The 17182-nt window shown below is 37.6% G+C and overlaps 1 protein-coding gene across 8 annotated transcripts in view; it reads left to right on the plus strand.

Annotated features, from left to right (window-relative positions):
• Positions 1-17182, plus strand: part of LOC129780205 (trithorax group protein osa) — a 299734-nt gene that overhangs the window by 272875 nt on the left and 9677 nt on the right. For 5 of the 8 annotated variants that reach the window (XM_055788228.1, XM_055788221.1, XM_055788227.1 and 2 more), the window contains 5 exons: positions 3830-3999; positions 4649-4699; positions 8377-8574; positions 8722-8938; positions 9015-9254. In XM_055788228.1, coding sequence (XP_055644203.1) covers positions 3830-3999; positions 4649-4699; positions 8377-8574; positions 8722-8938; positions 9015-9254 — 876 coding nt within the window. The remainder of the gene's footprint in view (positions 1-3829; positions 4000-4648; positions 4700-8376; positions 8575-8721; positions 8939-9014; positions 9255-17182) is intronic. The other 3 variants (XM_055788225.1, XM_055788229.1, XM_055788226.1) reach the window with 2 other exon arrangements.

The following is a 17182-nucleotide window of genomic DNA, read 5'->3' on the forward strand; positions in this document are numbered from 1 at the left end:
CTGTGGAACAAATTTTTATCTTCAATTTTTCTCCGAAGAACGGAACGCTCAAATCTTCTTCACAATCGGCATGAATTGCGCTGCACTTCGAAGTCACTTTTAACCCGGAAACAATGGTTGAATTCACGCAAATTTAATGATCGATCGGAAAAAGTCACCAATTAGTTATTTACGATTTATCAGTTATCCTGCTATCGACCAGATGGCACCGGCAGCGAGGCTTTACAAATGGCCTTTGCTCAAGATCAAGTGTTTAGTTTAGTTTCCCAAATGGGCTGTTTTAATGGCCTGTGGTGAATGAACTGAGAAAGTCTGAGAGTCTGAGAGAACCTTTATAATTCAAAACATCATCATCATTCGGATTCAAACACACTACTAAATTCAAAGAATCTTTCTTCCAGCAAAAAGAAAAAATGTAGGAAAAGCTTTTGATTACTTTGGATATTATTTGAAAAATATATTTTTTAAATAACCCAGAGCCGTAAGTTTGGGTAGTTATAAAAAGGACCGATGGCTTATTGTGGTTTTGTGAAAGCAGTTAAAGATAGTTGATTCATTCTTGTTCTCGCAGAGAAAAATACACGAAATAGGTGTCCTTATTGCCAATACACGTAGTACACTCGGTATGCATCACAACTATTATTCTCGTGCTAGACACAGTGCGGCCAGATGTGATTAGGGTAAATGATCTTGGTTTGTCCAGTCGAAAATATGATCATGGTTTGCCCACTTTTTTGAATGCTCTAATTCAGCGCTCCTGTGTCAAATAAGGCCTTCGAATGTTTCGAAACATATAAATGAAATTGCCTTTTACATGATTTATAGTAGTTTGATAGTATATTTTTACGAAATCACATGTTTCAAAGGATTATAAAATACACCTTCTATTTGTGTCAATGCGCCCCTCATTCGAGCTAACTTTTAATCGATCACCAGATGATTATTTGGCACGTATTCAGACCTTTTCTGGATTACAACACTTATAAGTATTGTAAACATCATGCTTGCTCACCATTTGTATCGGGTTTACATAGCTAAACCATTAAATTAACGCATTTTGATGAACTCAATTCTGATCATGAGTTTCCAATTCAATAATGTTGTTTTGTCCACATGATTTCTATGGCAACCGCTTGGCGCGCTGCAGTTTGTTTATGTTTGTTTATGGTGTGCTTCACGCATAGCAGAAGTATGGGTTTTCTGTGTTGATTGTGTTGAGGTGAACACTTCTAAAATGCCCAAGAAAAGGCAATATTCTGAAGAAAGCCTAAATTATGAATGAATCAATATGATGACAGTAAACTCAAGCAATGATAAATGCAACATCTAATTGTGAATTCGAATGTTTTCATTCAAAAATGGAGATTTCTAAAACCGGACAAACCATGATTATTTTTTTGGGCAAACCATGATCAGAGGTGGTCAAACCATGATCATAATTCTTCTTTAAGGAAAATCGTTAAAAAACATAAAAATTTGAATAATTTCAACACCTTATGGTAGTATTAGCAACTAGAGACTTGGGGCTTTTCAACAAACCCAAACTCGTATCGATTATGTGTGATTTTCATGAAGAAAAATCGATTTGCATTTACTAGTTGCGTAAAAACACCCCAAATTTGACATTTACCCTACATATTTATTTCCCCATCACCTTTAACTATTTGATAACGCATAATATCGACAACTCGTACGTGTGATTCAATCATTCACAACCAATCTCCACATAACTATCTGGAAACTAACGCAGTTTTCAAAAAAACTTCTTTTTTTGATTTACAAAAAACTCAAACTTTGACGGCTTTGCGACACAAGTAAATGAAGTCCGATTGAGCTGATATTAGGTCGTATGAATAAAAAAAAGTATTTACTTATTCTGCCCGTTTCCAAGTAAAGTAAACTTTGCTAGTATTTACTTGAATCCGTATGAATAAAAGTTTACTTTACTAATTTGATTTTCGAATTCGAACATAGTTTTCACTTTGTCAAACATCTATCAACTGATTGTTTAGGTTTCGTTTCAAAACGCTTTTTTTTTTGACAAAGCGTGAATTCGCGATGAAAAAGGAATAGTGTCGACGTCTGGTGGAGACTTTCAATTAGGGACCATAGTTTGGGTCCCTATCTCGTTAGTGTAATACCTATCATATTAGAAGACACGAAGCCAGTTTTCAAATGTTAAAATTTGAATGAAAATGTTCACATCATGTTATTTAATCACTTAAAACACTTTTTCCGACTTTTATTTAACCCTTTGTCTATACATTTCCAACATCATTACTGAAACTTTTCATTATGATATAAAGTTGTCTTCGAAAACAATGTCGTACAAGATTTTTTCACCACCTGCAAACAAAAGTGTTTTTCATTCAAACAGAATGCCAAATTGGTACGGGAAGGTTATTTTTCATTCATAATTTAAATTTTAAAAACGTGTTCATTCCGCCTGAAAATCAATCAATTTTTTTACGCTCCCCTAAACTAGTAAAGGAAGCTCAATGCCATCAATGCGGATCGTTAACTTGTTTAACTTCAAGCGCAAGATAGCAGCATTAAACATAAATCGGATATGACATCAAAACGAATGAATGTGTTTTCAGATCCAAAGTATGCTCATGAGCATACTTGATAATAACGAAGTAAATACTTGATGAATGCTGTTTTATTCATACGAAATCAGATAAACATCCATTTTCGAAAAGTAAATACTTTGTTGTTTCTTTTATTCATACCAAACGTAGTAAAAACTTAATCTCACTGCTCGACTGCTCGACTGCTTTTGTTTTCATTTATACGGCCTATTTTGCGAAGGGTAGTTTTTCGTGGGAATTAACATTTTTAGGAAAGTTCCGTATGAAAATTCGAGATGGCAATTTTCATTAGCACTCTAATATAAACCTACCTAGATATATCAACAACGAAAAACTTTTTTTTTTGCTGTTATATCGAAACATTTTAGGCCGTAAATCGAAAACGTGCCCTAATTGAAGAGGGGTGTTGTAGCGAAATGCCGTATAAAAAGCGGCTCTGACCCCCCCTTTTTCGCTAATGGTTAGCCCTAGGAGCACCTTCCTTGGGAACTTGGTATGGGAGACTTCACGTCGGAACTAACCCTTGGTGGGGATGTAAAGTAGCTGATTACCTACCGGTCGTTCCCATCCTGCGTTGAGTACGTCTCGTCGTTCGATGCTCTAATTCTCCTCCAAAAGTGTAAGGATATTATATATAGATATATACAGGAACGGGCGTATCTAGCGGACGCAAAGTACTTGACTATATCAAATTTCTTTGCAACGGTTTACTGATAGCGCTGTCAAATTTTGATTGAAAACACATGGATTACTGTAATTGACGATGCACTAGTGGTTTCGTTACCATGTGTTAACCAGGGGTATGACTAAAACGTCAAATCCCTCATATTGCCAGTGTACCCAATATTACTGCGGTTCATTGTCATTTTGGTTCTGTCAATTACTGTTGTTTAAAACTCGGTTCGGTTATATAGTCGAATAGTGGCTAACTTTAAACTCCATGTTTAATGTGAACACCTCCATGTGAAACCGAAACATGAAAATCTCTCATGCAGTTATAAATAAAGCATACTATTCTCCGTGATTTCAACGATTTCAACCCCCGCAAATGTTATGTTGGTAAACAAATGACGCCATATTGATTTCGGTTCTGGGTAGCCTATATTCAATTGATGTCTAACCCCTGGTGTTAACGTGAACGTGTGAAGAATTGGTAAAATTGGTCCATTTTTTTTTTCAATGCAAGCGTCGTTAATCATCGAACAATGTTTTGGAATATTAATCTCATTTTTCTGCAGCTTCCGGTGAAGATCCGCAGTGCTCGACGCCGAAATCGCGGAAGGGCGAACTCTACAACCAAAGTCACCTGACTAGCACGCCGACAACCGCGTCGCCAGGACCGCACAATCAGCACGAAGACTTCGAGATGAAATCCCCCACGTCCTGGCCCCGGACGCCAGCTAGTCCAGTGAGTATAGTAGCGGCCGGCGGGAAAAAGGTCCACAAAGCCGCTACAAACTTCGCCGTCGGCAGTGCCACCAGCAGACGGCCGCTGCCATCGGGCAATTATCGTCCGGTTGTTGCGCCACCGCTGATGCCCTCGCCCTCCCCATCGGCGGGATCGGCTTCGGCAGCGGCAGCAGCAGCCCTAGTTGCTGCGTATTGGTATTCCTACTCCTCCTATACCACTCCGCCAACGTCCGCGCTGTCGTCACACGTCGATCCTCGCCAGACGACGATGCTGATGACGCGCCGGCCGCCGTCGGTTGCCAGTCGTAGAAATGTAGATACAATCTCTTCTCACTCTAGTTATCCTGTTGTGTCATATAATAGATATATATTGTCGAATAGATACCACATTTAATTTCTTAATTTTCAATCGACATTCAATCGGAACGGAACCACTTTGCCCCCTCTCCCCATTTCCCTTTGATCCCACTCCAAATGCAAATTGCAGCAGAGTTTAGTTACAGAATCTGGCCGCTCTACAAAATTACGAACCACAAAAAAAATAGTATGTTGTGTTTTGAATTTAGAAAAACGTTTTGTTTTTGACCAATCACCACCCAATCCGAGTGATGAAACTAAACTTTTGCTACTGTTCGTTCTTTCCACAGGTATTTAACAGCCACGTTCCTCCCGCGGAGACTCCTTTTAGATCAACTAAGGTTAATATAACTCTCCTACTAGCTATATTATTGTTTCATAGCATTTCTAACCATTGAGTGTGTGTTTGTTTTTTTAGTCCCTTTATTCCTTTCTTATGTTTTCTTTAACCTTTCTTCTGTTAACTGTTGTTGGCGTGCACTTTGAACTGCAATTTTTATTAAAGACTGCAATAGGTTTGAATGAGATTTTCTGTCCAATCTCTGTGGTGTCGTGAATGGCGAATTCCACGTCACTCGACTAGCCATTGCACAATGGTCCATTTGCATCTAGAGCTCGACAGTTAGTCTCTAGACAAAAACTGTCTTCTACAAAGTTGTTACATATGGCTCATTTAAAAAAAAAACTCTAACTTTTATATTTCAAATTCTACATGAAAACCGTTTTCGGGCGACTTTTAGAGATTACTAAGACAAAAATTTTGCGATACAGAACTTGTCAATATACTCATCCTACTCAAAGCTATTGATGTTTGTTTTCTCGAAAATACGACATTTTCATTTGTTTGTCGTTCTTTGTGGTGCAAACATAAAAATGTTTATTAACGGCATTTTGAAGGGCACATCTGATTCTACAAAGGTGAAAGTTTCAAAAATATGTATTTTTTTGTATTTATGTAAAGTAGGATTAAGATATTCACAAGTTCTGAATTGCAAAATATTCGTCTTGTAAATTATAAAAGTTATTCGAAGACAGTCTTGATATAGAATTTGAAATATAAAAGTTAGTGACTCTAATGCAACTTAGAAAAAAAACCCTAAATCGGTTATATTAGAAGATGAAAAAAATATAGGAGGTTGTGTCCAAGACAAGACCGCATTGTTGACGTAGGACTACGCTGTAGTTAAATTCAAGTCGCTTGTTTATAAATGCGAATATTATTTTATAATGCTACGAAATTTTAAAAATAGCCATTCTACCAGTTTGGGTGCCCTGAAATATTTTTTTCTTGTAGAATCATTTGACGACTATTGTTTGATGAATCATTTTTTGTCCTCACAGAACAATACATGCTCGAGATAAGCGCAGTTATCATCCTTAGGCTGATGTCACATTAGGCGGATTGGCCGCCGCGGATATCGCGACGGTTTTTTTTCTCGATATGATTTCGCTTTCAAAACCGCCCCGCTCTGTGTGACATGGCTCATTCACAATACACTGTAGATCCTCCGCTACGGTTTTACTCGCGGAATCCGCGGCGGCGAATCCGCCTAATGTGACATCAGCCTTAGTGGAGAAAGTTTTGCTACTGACAAGCGAATCCAAATCACATACAAAATTCCAGAACGACATTTACTTTCTTGGTGACTAAATAAACGAAATAAACTCTTTCTGTTAATCTCAACAACCTAGAAAAGAGTAGCACTGCTTCATTATGATCAAGATTAGCGCAAATACAATCCTAGTTGAAGGGAGTTTTGCAACTGGCACGCGAACTCAAATAAATTAATAACTTATTATAACTTATTGAATAACTTGGTATTCCTCAAATAATGTTTGGTGCACAACCTTAACACCTGCTTCACCATAGCGTCAGTTCAACGCACTGATGCAATGCCAAAGGCACCAACGAAGCCTTTATGATGACAGAAAACAAACAATGTTAACTGCTTGGAAAATATTTGAAAATATAAAACATAAGACATGTGAGACTTTCAACTTCTTTAGTTTATTCGTCTCTAACCTTCAGAAAGCCTCTTGGAAAACTTTACTCCACTCCTCACCGTCCAGCTTGCCCAGCAACGATGTTGTTCAGTCGGTGTCCTCACGAAGAATGAAAGTTTGCCTCAGCGAGATCCACTGTTTATACTCTAGGCAAATATTCTACTTCGTTCTTCTTCTTTTCCTTTGTTCACGGAGACTTTAAGTCTTGCGATTTCCCCTTCGTTGCTCGTCCATAAGTTGCTCATTATTGACAGCTCTGTTCGGGAAAGCACACAAATGGACAGAACAAATGTATGGGAAAATGGAAACGCTTATAGTAATCATGAATTTTAACCATTTACACACCATGGAATTGTAATGTATAGCATATCAAACAAATCTTAGTGGAATTCCGATTCGTTTGGTATGTAAATAGTCAAAATCCGTTCGCGGCATAAATAGTTTTTAACGTTAACTTTATTTCATAAAAACGTGACCTATTTTCTGATTTGGCACCCTTAATGAAAGACGTAGTTCTTTCATTAAGGGTTCGTAGTTCTACGTCAAAAAAACTTCTACAAAGTTGATTAAAATACCTGGGACTACAAAATTGTCGCACTATATTTACCTCTTTCTAGAAAAAAGAAAAGAAAATTAGATTCTCAATTTCATTTAAAATTTTGGTCACCCTATGTTTGACAACATGACAATGAGTACTCCATCCATATGTAACAACTTTGCCGAAGAAAGTCATTGTGTAGAGAGTAACTGACGAGTTCCAGATGCAAATCTCCATGCTGTCGATGTACTATGGTCCAGGGATCAAATTCGTTCCCTGGACCACTGTACATCGACAGCATCATGTCCGATTGCAGTGAAACTTTGAGCGTATAAAAACAGTGGTCATTTAAGCAACTTTGCATACTTGAAATCTAAAAAAAAAAATTTAGACGATTTTTTGGAAAAGTATCTAAGTTTATTATTTTAACAAAAATTACTACCTCAAAAACTGTAAAACATGCAAAATTCTTCGGTCAAAGAATGAAAAGAAGGAAATTGTTTCAATTTTCATTAAAAAATATAATATGAAATTACCCTGAAAAAAATGTTGAAAATTAAAATTCAGTTTTCCCAAAAATGTATTTGTTTAAAAATTCTGAAAAAATATACCAAATAAAATAAATACAAGACCTGTTGTTTTAAAGCAGAAAAAATAGATAAATAGCTTATACAATAACCATTAAGTCAATCATAAATCGGGAGAACAGCACTTCCACACAAAAAAAAGTTTTTCTATTAACAACTTTTTCATGTTTCCTTTGAAAAATTACTACTAATGTTTCGCCCGTAACATTTTTGTTTTTTGATTGACAAGTTTAGAAAAAAAAAATCTGTTTAGAAACATGTGAATCGCGAGAGTATACACACAAAAATGTTACAAGTAAAACCATTAGTTTTTCAGGAGTCTCCATTCAGAATGCCATATATTTCAGAAGCTTTATGAAATATAAAGTTGACGTATCTGACAAAGGCTCATATTTGCCCATCTTCCGATGTATCGATGACGTGTTGACGTGATGACGTCAAGTAAGCAAAATTGTTTAAATGGCCAATGTTTCTACACCCACAAAGATCTAAAATGGTGCTGCCAACTCCTAAAACGAGTTGGTTTGAAATTGGTAAAATGGGATTTACATAACTTCTGCGATCGTTAAATTTATCTAGCCATTTGGACATTCAATTTATTTTTCGTAAACTCAATACCACGAATGATTTTTTCAATAAACTTCTAAGGATTCAATCAAAGAAACATTCACAATACTTTTATATGCATGATCATTTCAAAGCACATGTTTTTTTTAAACTAAGTTCTCAGAATTCCATTTTTCAAATCTTCGCAGGTGTGGGTCATTTTAATTATAATCAACAATACATTTATTTTTAATTCAACTTTGAAGAGTGTGCTGCTTTATCTCGGTCAGTCCAACCAGAGTTAGTCTAATGGTTTTACCCCTTCCTCCTATCATCGCCACAGAAATCCGACAGCCTGAACAAGCTGTACGACATGGATGACAAACCGGAGCGGCGGCCCTGGCTGGACAAGCTGCTGGCCTTCATGGAGGAGAGGCGGACGCCGATTGCGGCCTGTCCGACCATCTCGAAGACACCCCTGGATCTGTATAAGCTGTACGTTTTGGTACAGGAGCGCGGCGGTTTTCTTGAGGTGTGTAAGGTGAGTTTTTTTACCTAGACTAACAATACTAACTCTCGTAAGTGGTGTTGGGGTACATATTGCGTGTTTTTTTTTGCAAGCGCTTATGTTTTTGCAAATGCACAACAACTAGAATTTCCTCTACTTCCTATATGATCACGTTAAAAGGTTACCAAGAGCAAAACATGGAAAGATATCGCCGGAATGCTGGGCATCGGTGCTAGCAGTAGTGCGGCATACACGCTGCGCAAGCATTACACCAAGAATCTGCTACCGTTCGAGTGCAAGTTCGATCGTGGTGGTATCGACCCGGGTCCAATCATTGCCCAGGTCGAAGCTGGTTCTAAGAAGAAATCGAACAAAACCACTTCGGTTCCCTCTCCGGGTAGGTCAATCTATACGAAAGCGTGCGCTCCTCGGACCGATGGTGTTAACGGAGGAATCTCTAACCCTTCTTCCAGGATCGTCCAACTCACAAGACTCATTCCCAGCGCCGGGTAGCAGCAGTGCTTCGATGGACGGATACGGTGCCTATCCTGGAGGTGGGTATCCACCCGGATCGACGCCGGATTATTCCCAGCAGCAACAGCAGCAGCAGAACCAATCCCAACAACCTCCGACACAGCCACAGCAACCACCAGCGCAGCAAAATCTACAACGACCCCCGTCGCAGCAGAGCGGCACTCAATCTCCTCATCCAGGTGAGAGCATATTTTAAATTACACACAATGCATATTGTTCACTGATCGTTCTTTGTTCACATTCTTTCAACCATATATATTGTATATACAATAGATTTAAGTAGCTTTAGATATTGCTAACTAACTAACCCCCAATTTTTAGAATTATAATAGCCTGTACTGAAAGCATACCATTCTATTCTAGCGTCGTGGTAATAACTTGAAAAAAGTACGCACATACAAACCATGATCATTGGGTGGCACAATCAGCTATCTCAACTACGGATTTTCCCTTTATAGAAGTCGCAACGATTCGATTGATTAAAATAATGTCGCGATGAATATTGTCTAGGATTTTTGTGGGATACATCCGTTGTTATTCATATCATTCTGTCGGTTCGTCTCGCCATCTTCTCAAAAACGTTGCTGTCAAAATGTAGTTTCCTCCCACATCTCGTCTCCAGTAATCAGATGACTTCAATCTTTTGGATCTTTTATTAAACATCAACGCGGTCTTTAATCAACAACATTGCTTTAACACGGCGGTTTTACAAACATTGTTCAAATTCTCTGGTTTACTAATGATTTATTTGTGAGTTGGACTAAGTTCTCTCTAACTGTAATGACTCGTTGATTTACGACGCCTGCAACTGCATTTTAAATCCCCGATGCACTCCTTCCGAAGCGTTCCATGTTAATTGTGAGCGGTTGGATTCTTCAAAATACCGAAAAACTATTCCGGTATTTCTGAGATTTACTCCGTTTAAATGCTACATTCAATAAAAGCCCATTATTTATGAACTCCTCTTCTATGGCTCCATCGGAGACAATATAACTTCATAATGTTATAACACAAATTTGGTGGTAACATGTGATAAAGAAATCTATGCGGATGGCAATCGGATAAGCCGGCAGAAATCTCTGTTGCAGGGGTATTTGTTCGATTGATAATAAGGACTAAGTTTCGCCAATTTCTCTCCCATTCACCCTACCTCAGACATTTTTGTCTTCGAGCAAAACACGTACTTGTGCAAGTCCTTTTAAGGGCTGTGAAGATATGCTTTCTGTCGGATAGAAAGTATTTGATCGAATAGGAAAGTCGATTATTTGTTAGGTTCGCAACTTAGTTATCGCTGTTTTTATATGAAAATGCACTTTATTGTGTAAAAATGGTTATAAATGAGTCATTCACAATATTGCTCCCCGTTCGCTACATCAGCTCTAGCTTCCTGGCTTCCTGGAATACCGTTACGGCAGAATTATTTGTCTTCTGATGCCACCGACGAATCAAGCCTTTTTTGATGTGATGTCTTCCGTATGCAGTTCCGGATCAGGCAGACCATATGCCAGTGAACGGAACAACTGAAGCGGATGCCTCAGTATCTAGAGGATATGGCGGGTGACCTTCCTTTTTGAGTGTTTCCAATGGGTTTGGCAACGTTAGGCCAAGCGTTGATATGTTGTAGAATCACCCTTTCACGCAGAGCTCGGCTCAACTACATTCCTTGAAATCGAATGTAGAATGCATGACCGAGCAGCCCCCAAAACTTTCTTTTCTTTGTGTTGCAATTTGACCAATTCTGCGTTCTCGAAAGTTTTTGGAGATTCTCTACGCGAACGGTCCTCAACGTCGGAATCACCGTATATTTGAAGCGACGGAGCCAGTCACGGCACATTGTTTTGCTTAGTGTAGTACCTCCGTAAACTTTTCTCGAGTTCTCGATGCGCTTCAGTTGTCGTTTTGTTCAAATGAAAAAATGAGTCAACAGTTCCCGTAAATCACGATTCTCTGACATTATCACAAAATCAAAAGTATAAGACATCACAACAAAAACTCTAATATGTCAAAGCGGTTGGTTTCCATACTCCTAAGCTTGGCTCTGCACATTTCATGGGTTGCACAAACTCTTTGGAATCTGTATTTTGAATCGAAATCGGCGAATTTGTTGTTTCTGCTACTCGATTGAGTCTGCTGCCAACTCTTCATTTCATACCGTGAAGTACCCATATACCGCTCAGCTAAGGCAATATTTAACGTTTGTGTACTCTAAAAATTACTGCTTGCGCATATATAATGTTCTCAAATATGCTACTTGCTTGGTATTTGTTCCACTACTGATAACATGATAAACGGATGAGAGCGCTTCTGTATTCAAACCACCTATAATCATGAAAATATTTGGCATCTTTTGGTCCAACCGGCAAAAACGTCATTTTTCTAATTCCATTAATTGGTGTTCCTAATTCCAATAATTAAATTATTATGATAATGAATCATTTTAAATAGTAGATTTGATAATGTTTTATGTTGTAAACAAGTTAAATGAGTCGAAATCAAAAATCGAATGAATTACAGTAGTAATATGTCGTTTATTTATTGACGACACTGCTTGTGATGAAGGAAGGAAGGAAGGTATTGAATTAGAGAGACTTTAAACTCTGAGAGTTCATTCGTCTCTTTGTGATGAAGATGCTTTACTGGAATTTTGAATAACACCTAAGTTTTTAACAGCATTAGGATCCAATTGTAATCCACATCTCTGTTCGTAAGTTCGTCATTCTATCCACAGCTTTTGAGTGGTCTGAAAAAGCTGACGTCCAGCAGCTAAATGATTTGAGCGGAATTTTGTGGAAGACAAACCAGGATTATGTTTTTTCTTCCGTGCATAGCAGCATCGTTTCATAAGAGATGTGTGACTTATGCCAATTTTAAAAGAGAGTAATGATAACGATATTTTCGCCTTAACAAGTCAAGAGCAAGAAAACATTCTTGAGAAACAGGAATAATCCGGGACATCCAACCCGATCCCGTTCTTGCTGCGGCCCAGCTTTCGGCCGATCTCTGCCAGATCTGTTTTGGCATCCTGGATTTGTACGGGTATAGTATCATACTTCTAACTGCTAACTGCACTGCTGCGTTTCCACAAAACAGTGCAGTACAAGATTCTCGATCGATGTTAACCACCTTTGCTTGGACGTTTTTTTGGCCGGAACCAGCTAAACCAGTTCCTTTGTAGGTATTGTACGTACTACTGTTTCATCCAACTTGAACATCTGTTCAGAAAATTTCAACACATTAGACAGCACTTCTTCCTCGAAATACTCATGGATTTCGTGTAATCAGCTCCCGATTAGTTGCTTGGAAACAGCTGCACGATGCTCTGACAATACGCTTGGCACCCGTTTCAATATTCCTGGATGCCGTTTAATGAACCCATTGATCCATTTACGAGCCGATATCCTGTTTCTAAATGAATCGGAACTGATTTTCTCACTTAATGTGCTACGCTCAACAGTAATCTTTTTTGTGTTCACGGGGAATCCAACTTTTGCTTTGGCTAACAGCCATTCAACTATTTCTCCTTCTGTGGCATCGAGAACGGTTGCTTTTCCATGACGTTCTTGTGCAGTGTTGAATACGGAATTCCGTCCATAGCGTCTGCTATTTTCGATCTATCCTATTGCATGCGTTTCTGACCGGCGTTTGTTTTACTCATCGCAATATAGCAATGAAATCTGTTGGGTGGAATAAAAAACAAGCAGAAATATGGGTGTTCTTGTTCCAGTCATGTTTATTTTGGTGATAACCGATCGAATTTGCAATGAAAAGATGTGAAAAAACTAATCAATCAATGCAGTGTACCTGTATGCTTCAGTTTTTATTACTTTCCGGAGATTTTTAGTCGTTTACAGTTTGTAAATTGATAGAAATTGTGGATAATGCTCTAAGCCACTTTGCTAAGGAAAACAACAGGAATGGCGAATGACAGGACGACGAACGATATTGGCTGAAATTTATATAGTTAAGCGTAACAAATAGTACTTGATTGCCAATTTTTCAAATAATTATAGTTGTGCAAGTATACAGAAAAATAATTTATCAGAAGAAATAAGGTAACTAGTGCGAAAAACAGTATTTTATGTCAAGTGGGTGAAATTATGCACTGGCTGGTATAAGGGAGTTTCACGGTACTCGAAAACCTTCATGCAACGTTGTTGATGAAAGACCGTCGACATGTTAGTGTCTGGGAGTCCACATAAAAAAGATATTTTCACATTTTCTCAGAACAATTTGCTTCGATTTATATATAGATTCGGAAACTTCTGAGCTTGTTATTTTCAAAACTATGAAATGAAAATTATTCTTTCTTGTTTATTTTCACTTCAACCTGAGGCATTTTCAATTCATTTTAGTCTACCGGGGCGAAGCGGGATCGGTAAATTCTTTACACAAACTGAAACAACGATTCTTCTGCTTCGTTTAGTTCTTCTGTCGTTTTCTTTCTATTTGGAAAGCGGAAAAAATGAAATTGCTCGAATGAAGTCTCTATTCATTATCATCGTCAAAGTGTTCCAATGCGTATGCGAATGAACGCTTGCAATTGGAAGTTTGATCCGTTTAATTTGACCAAAATAGTTCCGAACCGTTTTTCAAAAAAGTGGTACTAAAAAAGGCACCACCACCGTTGCCGGCAGCGGATTATTTATGCTTGTCTACTGTACAACCTTCAATCTCATCGTTTTCAACTGTTTCAGTGAGTATGTTTTTAATATAACAAAACATTCATTTGAGTCTAAACTGTTCGAATACATGAATGTTTCAATTCACTCTAAGAATGATGATAGGGAATTTCACTTCAGTGTGGAAAATTAAACGAAGCAAAAAGTGCGTGCACGAAGAGGAGATTTTTTTATTAAACGCGAAAAGAGCGCAACTGTTAAGTTAGTTAAGCCCCCTGATTCTGAGTCTATTTTTGAAGTCTATTGTTTGGTTGTTTTCTTGAATATATTTGTGTCCTAGAAAACTTCTGCGCATCTCGTGGCTTTTACACCTGATTCACTCTCCGTATCCTGTCTTTTAGATCGAAAGAAAAGAATTTGCTGTTTCAGTCTTTTGATTGTGCTTTTAACCCCTCACCCTATACATCAAGATCTTCCACTGTTTCACTGTTGATAGTAGTTCGTCGAAATGATTGAACCTGGCAGTCACCATGAAAGAGATATTTTTACATTTTTCGGGATTTTTGTTGTAAAATTTTCTTCTGCCGTCTCGCTGTTTTGCATGTTCTTGGGTTGAACAAGGACTTTCTAATCAATAATGTAGCCTTTGGTGTGAAAGCTTCGGTACGATTTATTTTCGCAGAAGTTTGGGTTTCCTCGAATTGAGATCAGTAATTTGTCGAATATTTGGAGAAGAGAACCACTAATGAAACTAATGAAACTCCGCCATGAGATGTCTGAAATCCTAAAATACTACAAATTTCCATCCAAAAAGTTTAATAACAATAAGTTGAAATATAAGAGCTCTCAACGTTGACAATGGTTTGTATGTGCAAAGTACTTCAGTCCTCGTAATCGTGCCGTGGTATGCTTTTAGTAAAAATATGCATATAATTCTGAATTGGGATTTCCATAGAGTGTGCCGGTTAAATAATTGGGATAAGTCAAACAGTTTCATATCCCAAATATTCAACTTTCAGTCACTACAACTATTTGACAAAATATTACATCCACAGGTTTACGTTGAAAGTGCTTTACGTAGACGTAGAATCGCGTTTTTCAGGAACATATTGGGGTTAAAAACGTTGAAATGATAGGTTATAACTTCCTATACATTTTTGCAGACCGCAATGCGTTCCCTTTCACGGACTAGAAAATCGTACACCGTGACGAATCGTCTCTGCACAGTGGTCCAGTGAACACGAATTCTTGACATATATTAGTAACTATTATTAACTATCAATCGCATTAATTCAACATGAAAAAAATGTTACGACTGTGGTATGAGATTGAATGTAATGCAAAGTATCGGGAGTAAAAAGCGTCCGGATTCAAATACATTACTGTATATTTTGTTCTTTGAATATAAAATAATTGAATTTTATTCTTTCCCTTCAAGTCCAGTAAAGAATCATAATTGATGAAAAAATATGAATAAATAAAAAAGTCAATGTAAACAAAATATGAATTGACAAATTGACATATAGTCATTCAATAATGGGTCTATCGCCTTTCAATTTGCAGCGGACTCTGTACATGCTCGTTTCGCTTCACTTTCATTTGTTTCATTCTTCATAAATTGAATTTATCAAATCGTCATGTTGAAGTTGAATCAAACTATTCCAAAGAAAGTTTCGTTTGAACATACTCACTGAAACTAATAGAATCGTCGATGTGAAAGAATGTGGAGTGTACTAGCAGGAGTAATTAAATGCCGGCGCCGGTTTTGTGACTGATGTCCTTCCTTCCTTGTTTGGTTTATAGAGACTTTAAACTTTTGCAGTTCATTCGTCTCTAGCCTTGAGGAGGGCCCTTGTGGAAGGAAACATTACTCCTCCTTCACCTGTTTCAAGCAAGACAATCCATTCCCGCTCGACGCTCGCCGGCAACGATGTTGCATCGATGACCCTCAAACGAGAGTTGTGTGACTGATATGCCATCATATGCTTCTTTTTTTTTCAAACTGCTCCAAGAAACAATTAAGTTTGGCGAAATTAAATCGAATGAAACATTCAATAGTAAACAGTGATCACAGCGATCCATATTAAACGAAAGCGGCAACCATTTTGTTGATACAGTAATCATTCGATAACTGAGCTTCGTTCAACTGGACTGCTCGTTAACGGGGCTAACGTTGACTGGGCTTCGGTTCAGTTAAAAAGCGGAATTTCGTAAACAATTGACGTCATATCCAATTTGACGATTTGCTGTGAGGGGCATTCGAATGTGATTTGAGATGTTATAAAAATTGACATTATTTTCGCATGACAAAAAATCGATTAAACTATAGAAAAATAACTTCCCCAAATTATATACAGACCTGTTGTAGGACTTGATGTACAACTTCCAGTGGAGACCTTTTGTTTATCCAATTTTACGATCAACGCAAATCGAACAGTTCATTGAAATTCCTCTCGATTTTATTTGACATGCCGGTCCAGTTAAAAAGCGAATGTCGATAACTGGACATACTTTTTGGTTCAGTTACCGAATGATCACTGTACTGAAATCTGATGCAATTTCAATTCTGTAGAAATGCCCAACACCTCCACTTATCTCACCGATAACACATGTCTTCTGTGCTGTCTTCTAGTACTTTCATCGATGCTGGTTTTTTGTTTAGTGTTCTGTGTGGCATGCGGTACCGTTTGTGGGCAACAAAAAATGATTTGTAAGCGTTGCTCTTTTGCAAGTCTTTTTGGCAATGAAAACTATACAACTTTAATTTTCACACGGATGACACGAATCGTGTAATGTGCCAAAAACAGTGCGCTGAAAAATTAAACAGCAATAAAGTCGCCTGTCCATTTTTGGAACATCTTTTTAGATTTTAGATTTTTGCTAATCCGCACTTTTAGACAGTTTGGGAATATTTGTAGCCGAATGGTTGCACGACCGCTTACAAAGTGAATGATTGTGAGTTCAAATCCAAATCCATGTGATTGATTTTTCAACTGGCCCATTTCTAGGCTAGAGATGATTGAACTTCGTAGTTTCAAGCCTCTGTAATCATTCCTGAAACTATTGCATCGAGATTTTTGGTAATTACACCTCAATTACGCTTGGCTCCTGTATGAACAATTTTATCTCAAGCTTAAGCTTCTTTTCTCCTCATAACGATAACAATTAGAATTATTTGTGAACAAGCAAGTTAGCAAAAATAAAGCTTCCACGCCCAATCGATATAGTGGTTCTCAGATTTTTGTGAAAAGTGGTAGTTTTTTCCTTCATCGCAAAATATTAGACCCGTTTGTTTTTATTTTTTTCGTTAGGGTGACCACTTCCATTTTAGGGTGGTCAAAAGAATAACTTTTTCTCATTTTTTTCCAAAAATTACTTTTTTTTATAGATTCATAACTTTTGAACTACTGAACCGATTCAGATGATCGACATATCAAATTAAAACCAATAAACTATAATTTTTTGAAAAAATACTACAATTGCAGAAA

This window comes from Toxorhynchites rutilus, chromosome 3 (assembly GCF_029784135.1).
Source record: "Toxorhynchites rutilus septentrionalis strain SRP chromosome 3, ASM2978413v1, whole genome shotgun sequence".
Lineage (NCBI taxonomy): Eukaryota > Metazoa > Arthropoda > Insecta > Diptera > Culicidae > Toxorhynchites > Toxorhynchites rutilus.